The sequence below is a fragment of the Silurus aristotelis genome, assembly GCF_946808225.1.
Source record: "Silurus aristotelis genome assembly, chromosome: 6".
In the NCBI taxonomy this organism is placed as follows: Eukaryota; Metazoa; Chordata; class Actinopteri; order Siluriformes; family Siluridae; genus Silurus; species Silurus aristotelis.
This window is the reverse complement of record NC_139579.1, coordinates 21,189,121-21,203,754: the sequence shown is the minus strand read 5'-3', so window position 1 is coordinate 21,203,754 and position 14,634 is coordinate 21,189,121. Positions and strand designations below refer to the sequence as shown.

Genomic DNA, 14,634 nt, shown 5'->3' with positions numbered 1-14,634 from the left:
ACTAATAAGTGATTAGAGGTTTGTGAATATATATATATATATATATATATATATATATATATATATATATATATATATATATATATATAGACACAGTATCTCGCAAAAGTGAGTGCACCCCTCACATTTCAGCAATTTTAGTGTATCTTCTCAAGGGACCATACTATAGAAACTAAACTTGGATATATTTTAAAGTAGTAGTAGTAGTAGTATAACTGTACAGATTTACTGTCATCTGAAAATAACTCAACATACAGCCATTATTGGTTATTATTCATGTAAAACCACATGTTCTATTCATCATGTTCATGTTTGTGTATGCTTGACAGGACCATATAAATGTGTATATCTTGTATTAGAGAAGTAAAATTTGGTTCTTTGAGTACAATTTCCTCTCATACTGACCACTGGATGTTCAATATGGGACCTCAATATAAAGACTCTCTGAGGATTTGAGAATTAGAATTGTTGCTCTTTACAAAGATGGCCTAGGCTATAAGAAGATCGGTAAAAGCCTGAAACTGAGTTACAGTACAGTGGACAGGGTCATACAGAGGTTTTCCAAGATGGGTTCCATTTGAAACAGGCCTCGCAAGAGACAATCAAAGAAGGGCTATGTGTAAGGTGCAGAAGCTGACTTCCAAAAAAGACGCATGAGTGCTGCCAGCATTGCTTTAGACGTTGCAGAAGTGGAAGGTCCGCTTGTCATTGCTCAGACCGTACGCCGCACACTGCAATAAGACAGTTTGCATGGCCGTCATCGCAGAAGGAAGTTTATTCTGAAGCTGACTCACAAGAAAGCCCGCAAACAGTTTGCTGAAGACAACCTGTCCAAGAGCATGTATTCCTGGAACTATGTCCTGTGGTCTGATGAGACAAAGACAAACTTGTTTGGCTGAGATGGTGTCCAGCATGTGTGGCAACGCCCTTGTGAGGAGTACCAAGAAAATTGTGTCCTCCCTACAGTCAAGCATGGTGGTGGTAGCATCATGGTCTGGGGCTGCATGAGTGCTGCTGGTACTGGGAAGCTGCAGTTAATTGATGGAAACATAGATTCCAACATGTACTGTGACATTCTGAAGCAGATCATGAGGCCCTTCTTTCAGAAACTGGGTCAAACAGCAGATATCCACCATAATAACAACTTCAAACACAAAGCCAAGACGACAGCTGCCTCACAGGTGCTCAATAGGGTTCAGGTCAGGAGATATACTTGGCCACTCCTTTACCTTCACCTTCAGCAAGGTGATGGTGTGAACAAGAATGTCTCCAGACCTGAACCTTATTGAGCACCTATGGGGCATCCTTAAGCGGAAGGTGGAGAAGCACCATTTGTCTAACATCCAGCAGCTGTAATGTCATTATAGAGGATTGGAAGAGTTTCCCAGCAACATTCTGTGCAGCTCTGGTGAATTCCATGACCAAGAGGATTGAGGCAGTGCTGGATAACAATGGAGGTCACACAAGATATTGACAGTTTGGAAACAGTTTTGACAAGTTCAATTAGGGTGTACTAATTTATATTGCCAGTTATTTTGACAATAATGTCTGTATGTTGAGTTGTTTTTAGAGGACAGTAAATCTGTACTGATATACAAGCTGCACATTGACTAATCCAAAATGCATCCAACCAAGTTTCATTTCTATTATATTGTCCCTTGACACCAGGAGCAGAGACGGTTAAGGGCCTTGCTCAAGGGCCCAACGATGTTAGTTTAGCAGTGCCTTAGCCAGGGCCTTAAATATATAAATATATAAAACATTGAAAAACTCAAATAAGTTTTATTTGTTGTAATTTAAAGTAAATACTATTAAGTAAATAGTATTAATAAATACTATTAAGTAAATAGTATTAGGTGTGAACTTTTCCCCTGGTGCAGTGTGGGAATGTGGCCCCTGTGCTCTCCTCCGCGGGTTTGTACGTGCGCGTGCCCGAGAGCGTGTACGTCACGTCGGTGCGCAACTATATGAGGCTGTGCAGCTCGGCTACCTCTGTGCTGCTCTGATGTCGGGACGCGGAGGCGTCGGAATTAACATTACATTTAACGCTTTAAAAGTGGCTAGAACAAGTCCATGAATGCGCCTGGATGGTGAAGATAAAGGCGGTGTGGAGATTTCCCAACAAGTCAGCGTCTTATTTCCGGCTTCTTATATATTTTGCTCAGGTCAGCTTGACTCGCTTGTACCTCTTCTTTCCAAAACATTCGTTGTATTTTTCAAGACCTTTTAAAAAGTAAAAGGTAGACCTGTGACAGTGTTCTGTGTAACTGTCGCTGATTTCCTGGCTGTTGCTGAGTGTTCGAGGCTTCTTGAGCTCTCGAGTGAAACCAGCTAGCTGGCCAAGTTGTGGTTTGTCAGATAGCTAAGCTAGGCTAACGCTCCACTGCTTCCTCTGTGTATAATTAGCATGCTAGACTGGACTAGACACCTAGGGGACTGCTTCCAGGAGCTATTTGGACAGCCATGTAGTTGTGGAGGAGGTTCATAAGCTATTAAAATATTTTTTACAAATCTATAACTTGTTGGCTTTTCATAAGCTGATAAACTCGTGAACCTTCTACAACTGTTGGCATCATTTTCATATTTTAGCTAATGACGCATCTTGTGAGTTAACGAAACTACCAAGAGAGTACTAGAGCCATGGTGCCCTAACGAGCTTCTGTCAAATGGTATATTTATAAATTTTATTAGACTCAATGCGCTTATTATTTAGACACATTTTTAGACCAACTGTACCTAAAAAGATAGCTGGCTCACGTATAAACACGCTAGGGAAAAGAAGTTTCGGTTGTAATAATCGCTCTATGTTAACCATCTATAATATAACTATAACAATGCCCCCCCCCCTTTTTTTTTCCCCCTTGTTTTTGTGACACCTGCCCCCCCAAAAACTCTACAGTTTTTAATGGGTTGTTGTTTTTCTTTTTTCTTTTTTTGCTTCAATGTTTGGAGTTACCATCTAATAACCATTACAGTGTCCGTATAATATAGTACTATAGAGCTTCAGTCTTATACCTATTTATTGTATATCCTTGGTATGACCGCCACATGCCACTCAGTTCATCTGCTTTAACTCAAGATGTCACCTAAAATATAGGACACTGTTACTCACAGTCTTCAATTCAGGCTTCCAGCCAAACTTTGAACTCAAGTCTGGTTTGTGATTAACAGGTCTGCATTTAACAACAGTAGACTCTACAAGAGGACCTTTTTTTGGGGGGTAATCAGGGAAGTGGGACGAGCATTTTGGAACCTTTTGGTTGCTTTAATTGTAGACCACTAGAGAGAAGAGTGGGTTTTGTCTCTGCCTAGTCAGTTTTAAACTCACAACTTGGTGTCTAAAAATTATATGCTTTTGCTGTATGCTTTGTCTCCCTATCACTTGGCAGGGTGAGTGAATGCAGTAGCATTTAACAGGCTCTGAAATCTCTCTTCTTGCACTGAAGTCATCTGTTTGATTTATTTAGGTTATATGCAAACCACTTGGGGTTAATGTCTGATTCTAGTCTGTATGAACAGTGCCTGAACATGGCACAATGGCAATAATACAAAATAAGTTACTAAGGCAAGAGCGAGTTACTAAAATGTGCAACCTGTCCATTTCAACAACAGGTTTTTCATTTGTGTAGTCACAGGTTGTTAAGCATTATAACCAGATCCAAATTATGCATGTTTGACCTTTTTTGTGCTCTAAATAGCAGTTAGGTTGAACTGAAAGTTGTTGGACTCTGATTGCAGAAGTAATCTTGTGTGCAAAAAATGAAAGTCTATAGCCTAAAGCAGTATAAGGCCTGTTTTAGTGTCCTAGGCACTCCAGCTCTTATAAGGGATCATCTAATGATTGGTGTGGTTGTTTAACTAGAGAAAACCTGTCTGCCTGCTTTGCCTGGAGTCATGTAGCAGAGGTCTGTGTGCAAGTAGGTGGGTCTAAAATTGCTTGACAAACCTGCGAGAGCTGCTTTAAAGACCTTATTCTGGGTGAGGCAAGTTTCATACAGCAGGTTGTGACAAGCTTTTGTCTTGTAGATCAGAGAAGTTCTCTGTTGGCTGATTTGTATGATGTGCTTGTTTCCTTTTAATAAGACCACTGTCTTCTTTTTTGAAAAGATGTAAGTAGTTAGTGGCAGGTAGTATTATTTTATTAGAATGTGTTCATATATGACATCTTTACATAAATTAAGACCTTTCATTAAGCAAATTGTGAAATATAGAGTCTGAGCAGATACATAATGCCTTCTAAATTCATTCAAAATGCCGTCGTTACTTGCACCAGTGTGTATATTTTTTGAGCAGACAATTGAGCTCACATCCTCGTGCTCTTTGTCCATGGGTGTGTTCAGAGCTGTTACATTGCAAAGCATTCCAGTAAGACTGATCTTTCCATTTACAGACATGCTAGAAACACTAGTCTCTATAGAAACTGCCATACCAGTGTAGGCTGGATGCATTTTCTTAAAATATTCATGAATTTTGTATTGGTTTAGACATTTATCCAATATTAACTGTACTGTCTAAATATGTAGTACAGTGCAGCAGTGTTTATATGTGCACACACAAAACAGCCCTTTTACAGAGAGGAATCTGGTTAGGGACTACACCGTGATGAAACCATTCACTGATGATCAAAACTTTGGTCAAAACAACAAACTAACCCATGTTAATGTTTTCTTGTTTCATGCACAGTGCCTGCAAAAAGCATTGAGATGTAGGTATGTTTATGTTGAATTTATAATGATATTTGCTTATGTAACGATTGCTATTGTGTATTCAAAGATCTGATAGCTATTGTCAATATTAATTAATTTATTTATTCTGAGCCCCTGATTTAGATGTTATATTTGTATTAAAGCTTTAGAGTAGTGTGAACTTCCTTCTTTTCATTGTGAATCAATTATTTTTATAGACATTAAGTAAAAATACAATTGAAGCTATTTAAAAGTGTGTAGTTCATATTGTGTAATCTGGAATTATTTTGCCATTGTATGATTTTTGTCGTGTCAACAACCCCTTTTTGGCTCTCATTCTTTTAGACACTCTTGCAATGCCAGTGCGAAGTACTCTAAGGAGATGTGAAATTCAGAGCCTGAACTGCTGAAAAACCTACTATCATTAGAGTTTTGTGATTTCATTTCGAAACGGCTCCTTGTGGCTCAAAGAACAGCAGAGTTGCTCACTTTTATCAGAACTATGATTGATTTATTGCTCTAATACTGGGAAGGCAGGCAACAAGACGAAACAAGAATTCACATGTTCACTTGAAATATACCCTGGCTCAACAGTAATGAAAATTATTTGTTGTTGTTGATCATGTTATAATGAAGCTAAAATGTCTCCCTTAACACAATTAGCACACAGTGGGTGACATTTAAGAGTTTGCATTAATAAGTTTTAAGTTCTTACATGTTGGGGGGGTGGTTTGGGAAGTGTCAGCAAAGAGACTGAACTTCTGACCTAACCTTTTGCATCATGACGAAGTTGCTCACATTAGAATACCGTGCCAAAAAGTATTTTGCATTTGCAAATGAAAAAACAACCTTTTGAGTTTGTTTGAGAGACATGACTACATAGGTATTATGTTTTACAAAAGTTGTTGCACAATAGCCCTAAAAGTGTACTACATTTTAAAAAGCGTTTGTATGTCATGAAAGAGAATGGATAAATGTCGATAACAGGTCCACAGTGTTTGCCAAGTGTGTTGAAATGGCAAGACCACAGTGTGGGGAAGAAGAATTTTCAGTTTTAGTTGCAGAACTCTTGACAACAGTAGTGGTAAAAAAAATATCCGTAGGCATAGCAGCTTAGTATGTACAGGGAAACTGGAACTGTTGTTCAATGCTTCATTTAATATATTTATTACTGATTATGCACAAAAGAATTTTCTTGTTTGTGTGATTTTTTTTTTTTTTTTTTTTTTAAATACAGATCTTTACACTTGCTGGGATCAGTTTGTAGCAGCTGAACTGTTTTGGAAACTGCATTGAATAATCTAGTTGTCTTCACCGTTGAATAAATGCCCTTATTATCCAGATAGTTCAGGTACTTGAAGTGTGCTTTTAAAAAGCTTATAAAGGAATGTGACTTCTAGAAGTAGTTTCCCAGCACATCATTTTTCTCACAGTTCTGTGTGGTATGTATTTTCATTACATAGAGGCCTGTGTGTGCACGTCTGCGTGCGTCTTTGTGCAGTGCATTGTTGGTGATTGTATGATCTGGCCTCTGTGTCTCTTGTCATGATGTTCTAAACATATTGATTATTATAGCCTTATATAGACGTGAGAATTTTGAATAGACATTGGATCTTCATTAGATCTACTTATTTCATCTTTAAGCAGAGCTGTTCATCATGGCACCAGCCATTCAGCTAGTTGTGTTTCATATTTTTATACATTTGCATGCTTTTGTGCAGTGATTCCTTAGTGCATGGAAGGGATTTATGACTTATTGTGCTGTGTAAACCACAAACTTGCAGGCTGGTTAATGCACAGCATTGTTGTGGCAAGGCAGTGTATCTGTAATTCTTTCTGAGGATAATTCTTCACTCTGTCTAGACAGTATACATTGTGCATTTTATAATATATGTATATATGATATATAATTTATATCCACAATTCAGAGCACAGAAGAGCATTGATCAGACACTTATCCATTCAGTTTGCAGTGAAACAAGATTTAGTTCATTTTCTGCCCTCAAGATTTCATTTTTTTTTGTATACGTATGATGTTTCTCCGATTTACAAATATTTGAACCCTGAGGTATAAGCCAGGCCTTACAGTGTTCACTTTGCTGCCCACACCCAGACTAAACTAATTTGAATGTTTCAAATAGATATTGAATAGCAATTTGTAGTAGAACCTATAATATCAAATGTATACAAAATTGGTTAGTATTTACAAAGTAGATTAATTTTAAGATCATCTAGCCACCCTGAGTCTGAAAGTGCCTCTCATTTGCACTGTTGCCTCTATGGTCCTGGCAAAGCTGTACACCAAGCCATTGACATCACATGGGTGGGGAAGGATGTTTGAGCTGTGCAGACGTGACGTCAGTGAGCAGGCTTTCAAAACAGCATCTAATTCAAATGGTGTGGTTGGCTGTGGAGTAACCACTTAGAGCAACAATGTAAACAGCAGGTAGATGAGCAGCTCATTCTATGTTTTTATTTGTTTAGTTATTTTTGTATGGTTAACAACTTTCTCAGTTTTGAACACTGATTTGATCAGGTTTATTCTTAAAAATAGGTTGCATAAGAAATTCTACAAAGTTTGATGGAAAATGCTCAGTAAAAACTGTCTTGCATGTGTAATCTAAGTTTAGGTTCAAATGCTTCTTAGGCATATTTGATCTTTTTTGCAGTTGAGGGAGTATAACTGCTTTTTGCCTTAGATTAGCACATAAAAATTGTATTAGCCTGTAAGAAAACTGCAATCAGATTAGTATACACCAGTGCTTGCTTATTTAAATGCAATATTGAACATATGAAATTGTATAGTATCAAATTGCAACACATTCTTGTATAAAATGTCTGAATTTGTGATTTACTGTGGACATGAAACCTAGAAACTGTGCAGCTAGAACATTATGGCCTAGTTTTCAGAATTATCTCAGTGACCTTAAATGTTGAGACCAGAATAGTTTTTGTGAAATTACTTTTCTTTTTTCTTTGGTTCACTGATTCAGTTATCCTACCTAAAGTATTCGCTCAATATTAACTGAGGGTTTTGCAGTGTGCTAGATTATTCAGTATTAAATATTCGTTAAAAAAATTGGAAGTTTACTAAATTGGAAGTTTACTTCCTTTAGTGTGCCATCTAATGACTCTTGGGCTTGCCTTGTGGTTGCCTCAATGGACTATGGCTGACAATGCAGTGTATACATTTGACGCATCTGTACATTGTTGTTGGTGAACATTTGTGCAGAAAAATTCTCCATTTCTATTTCCCCCTTTTTTAAAAAAAAAAATAAATCTTTTGCATGTTTACTCTTGCAGTGTGGCTGAAGGGCTGAGACTGGAAAAGAAACACCACTCTACACTGAAGGGAGGAGCCTAATGCCTCAGAGATGTGAAACTATCAGTTACTATAGTCCCATCCCTTACAGGGATCCAAGGAAACAATCCTCCCATCCACAGAAATTCTGGAGGTAAGGTTTTAGAAATCTGATTTAACAGAATCGTAAAAATCTGTAAACTGAATTTAGATCTTGTGAAGTAGCGTAAGCGGAAATTGTTCGAAATGCATCACTATCACTCAGCAACCTAAATTTTCCAACACACATTTATCAATTTCAAATGCATTGCATAAGCAAAAGACCAAATAAATGTGTACAGATTCTTGAAAACCCAGATGCTCTGCATTTGCCTGTGTGAAATGCTGTTACAGTTTAATTGGCATAAAACAGGCTCCACAATTGTGACTTCATCCTTGTTTTTTCCTGGGTTGGACAGTTTCCTTGGTAGGCCCCATGAAGGGGAAGTCATGGACCTTTACAAGACACATTGCTGAATTCAACATGAGCTCACCTAATCATTTAACATGACTCATTCTTTGGTTTTGCTTTATATTTAAAAAAAATAATAAAACACTGGTCTGTTTTCTTATCCTGAAATGCGCTTCTATTTCTTTTTCGATTTTTCAGTTAAAAAAAAAAAAAAATAATAATTATCAGCTTACATGTGTTTTGGCACAGGGTTGTAAAGGAAAGTCTGAGTTCTGTGGGCAGGCAAAGCCCAGGGCCAATTCTATGTTTTTGCCAGATTGTGTAATGGATAAAAAATCTGTCTTGGAGGCTAGATATGAGCAGACTACTTTCCAGTATAATACAAGTCCCACCTAACAAGTGCTCATGTGCATATGGGAGGTAGTAGTCAATAGAGCTGTACCTTGACATCAATGATAGATAATGGCCCCTGAATTTTTTTCACCGATTTATTTTGAGATTTGTGTTTAGAGGTGGGGTTATGTGTTAAAAATTTAGAAAATGAAATGCTTTCTCATAGAACTAGCAGTATTAGAATATTTGTGCATGAAGGGATATGCCGCTATGAACTTGTTACATGAGATGAGGTTACTTATTATTTGCTTAATATTTTAACAAACTAATTGTGACACTGATGATTAGTGACAACTATCTACCCACTTCAAATGTCACTCCAGATTAGGAAAACCCGTGCCATACTTATCATTCCCATTAGTGTGTCCACACTGAGGGGGAATGCCTTATAAGCACTTGTCTGAGAGGCATCCCACTCAGCTGCTCATGGTTGTTCTCTCAGGCTTTTTGGAGCAGCTGGGTGTTGGTCATTTGACTGCTTGTGTAATACCCCAGCTGTGTCTGTCTCTGAGTGGTTCTGGTCCTAGTATTAGTCCAAGTGCCAAAGAGAACAAATAGTGTTTGTTGCATTGACACTGACACAAACAGAATTATCTGGTCCTGTGCTCTGCCGGAGGATCTCTTAATCAGTCAAGAGATACTGTATATATGAATAAATATAACTGAGTACACTCACATTTTAGCAACCTTTTTTTTAATTTTTTATATGTTCTCAAGGAACAATACAATAGAAATGAAACTTGAATATATTATACAGTAGTCAATGTGCAGCTTGTATAGCAGTACAGATTTACTGTCCTCTAAAAATAACTCTGCATACAGCCATTATTGTCAAAATAGCTGGCAACAAATGTGAGGTTAACATGTCAAAACTGTGTTCTTGTCTGAGCTCCATTGTTATCTAACACTGCCTTAATCCTTCTGGGCATGGAATTCACCAGAGCTGCACAGATTGTTGCTGGGATCCTCTTCCACACCTCCATAATGACATCACGAGCTGCTGGATTTTAGACACTTGGTGCTTCTCCACCTTCCGCTTAAGGATGCCCCTCAGGTGCTCAATAAGTTTTGGGTCTGGATACATCTTTGGCTACTCAATCACCTTCACCATCAGCTTTCTCAGCAATGTAGCAAGGACATCTTGGCGGTGTGTTTGCGGTCGTTATTATGTTGGAAAACTGCCGTTCGGCCTAGTTTCTAAAGGGAGGGCATTATGTTTAGCTTCAGAATGTACATGTTGGAATCAAGGTTTCCCTCAATGAACCACAGCTCCCCAGTATCAGCAGCACTCATGCAACCCCAGACCATGATGCTACCACCACCATGCTTGACTGTAGGCAAGACATAATTTTCTTGGTACTCCTCACCTGGGTGTCTCCACACATGCTGGACACCATTTGAGCCAAAAAAGTTTCTTAGTCTCATCAGACCACAGTTCATAATTCATGCTCTTGGACAGGTTCTTCGGCAAACTGTTTGCTGGCTTTCTTGTGAGCCAGCTTCAAAAGAGTCTTCCTTCTGGGACGATGATTCTCAACTCCTCAGAGAGTCTTTGCCATGAGGTGCCATGTTGAATATCCAGTGGTCAGAATGAGAAAATTGTACTCGAGGTACTAAATTTAAACTGCTCTAATACAAAATACACCGATTTTTATGGTTCTGTCAAGCAGACAAAAACATGAACATAATAAATAGGTCATGTGGCTTTTGCATGGTTACACAACGTACAGCTGTTATCACTTAGGGTGAACTCATGTTTGTTGCCAACTATTTTAACAATAATTGCTGCATGTTGAGGACAGTTAATCTATACTGCTATACAAGCTGCACATTGACTACTCTAAAATATATATTTTAAAATATTTTATTTTTTATTAATTTTTTTTTTACTACGAAAATAGTTCGCATGTGTAAAGTACTGCTCAAGTATTACTCTTTTTATTACTTGTGACAATTGTTGGAAACCATAATTTCTTTCTCTCTGTTTTTAGGGTTTCAGACATGCACCTCAAATCATACCCTAAGCCACAGAATAAAGAAGTTAACCAGGACAGGGGACAGGATGACACAGGAAATCTTGTGGGTCAACGGGGTGTACTCCGATCTGAGTGGGGTGTTCGCCAAGCATGCAGTCTTATGGTCTCTCCTGGCAACGGTACAGTCAACCGGTGCCCCCTCAGTGTCATCTCCACCAATACTCTCCGTTATACCACCAATGGCAGTACCCCCCCCTCAAGAGCAAGTGGGAGATTCTCTCAATCATGGTGCCACAAGAGCAGGACCTCCTCCTCCTCTGTTTCTGCATTCACCAATTCATTAATGCTACTCTCCTCCTCAGCTGGCATGGAGAATGAAGGCTCGGTAGGAATATATCAAGAAGAGGATGGAGAGGGATCGTTAGACATTTGGGCTGTTATTAAGCCTGGGAACACCAAAGAAAAAATTGCAATATTTACTGCCCAGAAATGTAGTCATGTTGCAGCAAGTAGCAATGACGAAGCTTTTGAAAAAGAGGAGATTTCAACAGAATTGCGGACAGTATCAATGAAAAGCAAAGGTTGCTGGGATGGGGACTGGTCTTTAGCAAAGCGACGAAAGCGGTCTGGAAATCTAGCGAAGTCAACATGCATAACTCCTACTGCACAAAAGCCTGAATTCTGCACAGCTCTCTTAACCTCCACCAAAAACTCAAATCCTTCTGGAGAGATTGTAAAGACGGATGAAGAAGAGGGTGGAAAAACCATCTCTGTAGTTGAAATGGTGGCATACTTGGAACAGAGGGCTAGTGATCAACATGTAGCCCCAAAACGTCCATCATTGCGAAGCTCCAGCACAATTACTCTGTCCAAAGCCCTATCCCTGCTTCCACCAGCTGAACAGCTAGCTAAAGGTCCACAGCTGTCAGAAGTCCAGGAGGAAGAGGAATCTGTGCGTGTGCTGGATATGGTTGCCAAGTTGGAATCTCAGTGCCTCAGCAGACAAAGTGCAAGAGAGGGAGGCGACCTCTCGCGCAACAACAGTCTACGGAGGAGGGTGGGACGTGTTTTGCTGGCTGGGTCTGAACCATACTCTGCAGCACTATTTGGCCTCCAACAGGACAATAGAAATGACTCTCACCCAGAGCAAGTTACTAGTGATGTAGATAAACCTAGATCCCCAGCAGAAGCCTGTGTTCCTGTGCACTCGGTGCAATTTGCACTCGGAGGTCAGAAGGTGGTCGAACAGGAGACGTGTGTTAAAGTAGACACAATAAATAGTCTGTGCATTCTGGCCAATCAGTCCAGCTCTGAACCCCATGAGTGTACTGTGGAGCCTCTTCCAGGCATGCTGTTCTTTGCTCATACTCCTCCGCAGGCTCCTCAGGAGCAGAGATGTTATTTTATTTCTAACAATATCTCCATATCACAAAATACAAAGGACTCCTCTAATGAACCAAAGAAGGAACAAACGGGGGAACCACCGCAAAAACAGGCACTGGAAGTTTCTCCTACTGATGTTTCTATCAGAGATGATAAATTGGCAAATAAATGGGAGGATGATCATAATTCGGAGGAAACGGAAGAAGAGTGTAATGTAAATAATCGTGATCCTGTGCCTTTGCGTCGCCTAGTGTCTCATGATTTCTTGGAGACCCGCTTTAAGATTCAACTCCTCCTCGAGCCCCAACAGTATATGGCATTTATGCCCCACCACATCATTGTCAAAATATTTGGTTTACTGCCTACTGAAAGCCTAGCTGCCCTCAAGTGCACCTGTCATTTCTTCAAGTTTATAATTGAGAGTTATGGTGTACGCCCAGCTGACTCCCGTTGGGTCAGTGATCCACGCTATAAAGACGATCCCTGCAAGCAGTGTAAAAAGCGCTATGGGCGGGGAGACGTGTCACTTTGTCGCTGGCACCATAAGCCCTACTGCCAGGCATTGCCCTATGGGCCTGGCTACTGGATGTGCTGCAGGGGGGCCCATAAAGACACACCTGGTTGCAATGTGGGACTCCATGACAACCGGTGGGTCCCTGCCTTTCATAGTATCAATATGCCAATTTATAAAAAAAGCAGGGACAGTGAAAATGATGTGTAATGTGCTAGAGTGCAATGTTCTGTGAGCATTGTTTTCGTTTTTTTTTTTTCCCCCCTTCCTTGTTTTGGGCCAAGAGATGCATCAATGTGGCTGTAACTGTTGTAGGTAAATACTGGTTCTTGTGCCTCTACCACCATAGGAGCATTTTTTTTTTCTTTTTTCTTTTTTTTTTCTTTTTTAAAACGTTGAATCAGCTTGCATCCACACTGCTGAAACTAACCAAAATTAATTGCTGTATTTTGCCCCCCGCTGACTACCAACCACCACCATGTCTCTAGAGCCTACTCAGGTGCTTAAAGTTAATCTGCACTTTAACCTTTAATTGCTTAATTCTTGTAAATTGTCCAGGGTACTTTCAGTTTTTACTCTTAATATGCATTAATTTGTGTCGCACTAACATTTCCTTCAAAAACATTTCCTTCTCATTGTCCTTTAATATAGATACAAAAAACCTGTCATTATTTTAGCATGCATTTCATTACAGTGAAATTTATTTGATTTGCTTATAGAGATTTATATAGATTATCTGCTCCTTTGCCCATTATATAATTAAAATAGCTATAAATGTCCTGGGGTCGAATTAGCATTGTTTCTGGCTAGACTGAGAAGTCATACCAGTTGTTTACACTGTACATAGCAGAGACTTATATAATACGGTGAACAGTTTCTCTAACTTTGGGTGGAACACCTTTTCATGGTTCTCTGTATTCCACATTGCCACTTTACAGTTTAAGTAAACACTGTAAATCAAGAAAAATCAGTGTCTTTAACTTAAGATGCCCCCTCCCTGGTATGATGCAGTGTTTCTCACAGGGAAACCTTTTGAACAGAGGGAGGCTGGTCAACAGCATCATTTTTCCCATAACCATCTGGATGGCGTTCTGATTTTAAAAAAAGGGGAAAAAAACCATGTTCATTGCAGTATAAAGAGAATGGGCTCCAAACCGTGCGTTTCAGAGTTTTAAAAAGCATTATTATTATAATACTTGTGCTGTTTCTGCCTTATAAGGCATTTTACTTCAATAAAGTGTATTCCTGGAAGATTTGTAAGCTGCATTTGTTTGCTGTCATACCCTTAAAACAAATATCATTCGCAAATATGTAATGTAAATATTGTGTAAGTGTAGAATAAAATTAGAAGTCGCAAGGTTTCAACTATAGGACACTGTGGCAAGATTTTGTGTGCAAGACTGAAATATCAGTAGATTTGGTCACAGCTATACTTTGAGTGGCTTAGTTGCTATAAAGAAGAACTGATCAGAAGTGTTTAGAGATGAGTTGCAATGTGAAAATATTTTCTGCTCACTGATCTGTCCATAACTTAAGCTTTAACTAGTCTTGCTTTTGACCTGTATAGAAGTTATATGTAAATACGTGAATGTTTGGGCAGAGAAATATATTGTCAGTAGCCAAATGTATTCTAGTATGGTTGACCTTTTCACTTCCCCGTCCTCCCCCACCCTGACTGTAGATACATAAATGGTTGCCTTGAAGTGCACAGTAAATTGAGTGGATGAATACATAAATTCAATGGGCAATAAAATGCATGAAAATAATCACACTTGTTTCCTATATTTCTGGGTCTGGAGAACTCAATTCCTATTTAGACACTTGGCAAATAACTTCACAGCAATGCTGGGTTTCATCAAAACCAATATAATGTTACACTTTTGTTTTTTATTTTTACCCCTCAGCAAGAAATCAGGAGCCAAATGTTTCTCTCC

At 39.1% G+C, this 14,634-nt stretch overlaps 1 protein-coding gene across 10 annotated transcripts; it reads left to right on the top strand.

Annotated features, from left to right (window-relative positions):
* Positions 1-1,935: 1,935 nt before the first annotated feature.
* On the top strand, positions 1,936-14,466 carry fbxo34 (F-box protein 34). 10 transcript variants are annotated; one of them, XM_083544991.1, is made up of 6 exons: positions 1,951-2,165; positions 4,684-4,705; positions 5,031-5,278; positions 6,980-7,131; positions 7,989-8,140; positions 10,822-14,466. In XM_083544991.1, exons 5-6 carry the CDS (start codon positions 8,049-8,051, stop codon positions 12,908-12,910), a joined length of 2,181 nt encoding a protein of 726 aa, XP_083401117.1. In that variant the 5' UTR covers positions 1,951-2,165; positions 4,684-4,705; positions 5,031-5,278; positions 6,980-7,131; positions 7,989-8,048; the 3' UTR covers positions 12,911-14,466. The 10 variants fall into 10 exon arrangements, with proteins under 10 accessions (XP_083401109.1, XP_083401112.1, XP_083401117.1 ...); XM_083544988.1 differs by having other exon boundaries at positions 4,684-4,709; positions 5,923-7,131; XM_083544984.1 differs by lacking the exon at positions 5,031-5,278.
* The last annotated feature ends 168 nt before the right edge of the window (positions 14,467-14,634 follow it).

What these genes read in the sequence shown, in the direction of transcription:
- fbxo34 (XM_083544983.1), top strand. Translation starts at nt 8,049, where the DNA reads ATGCCTCAGAGATGTGAAACTATCAGTTACTATAGTCCCATCCCTTAC. An exon ending in CATCCACAGAAATTCTGGAG is followed by an intron (nt 8,141 to 10,821) that starts GTAAGGTTTTAG and finishes CTCTGTTTTTAG; the next exon opens with GGTTTCAGACATGCACCTCA.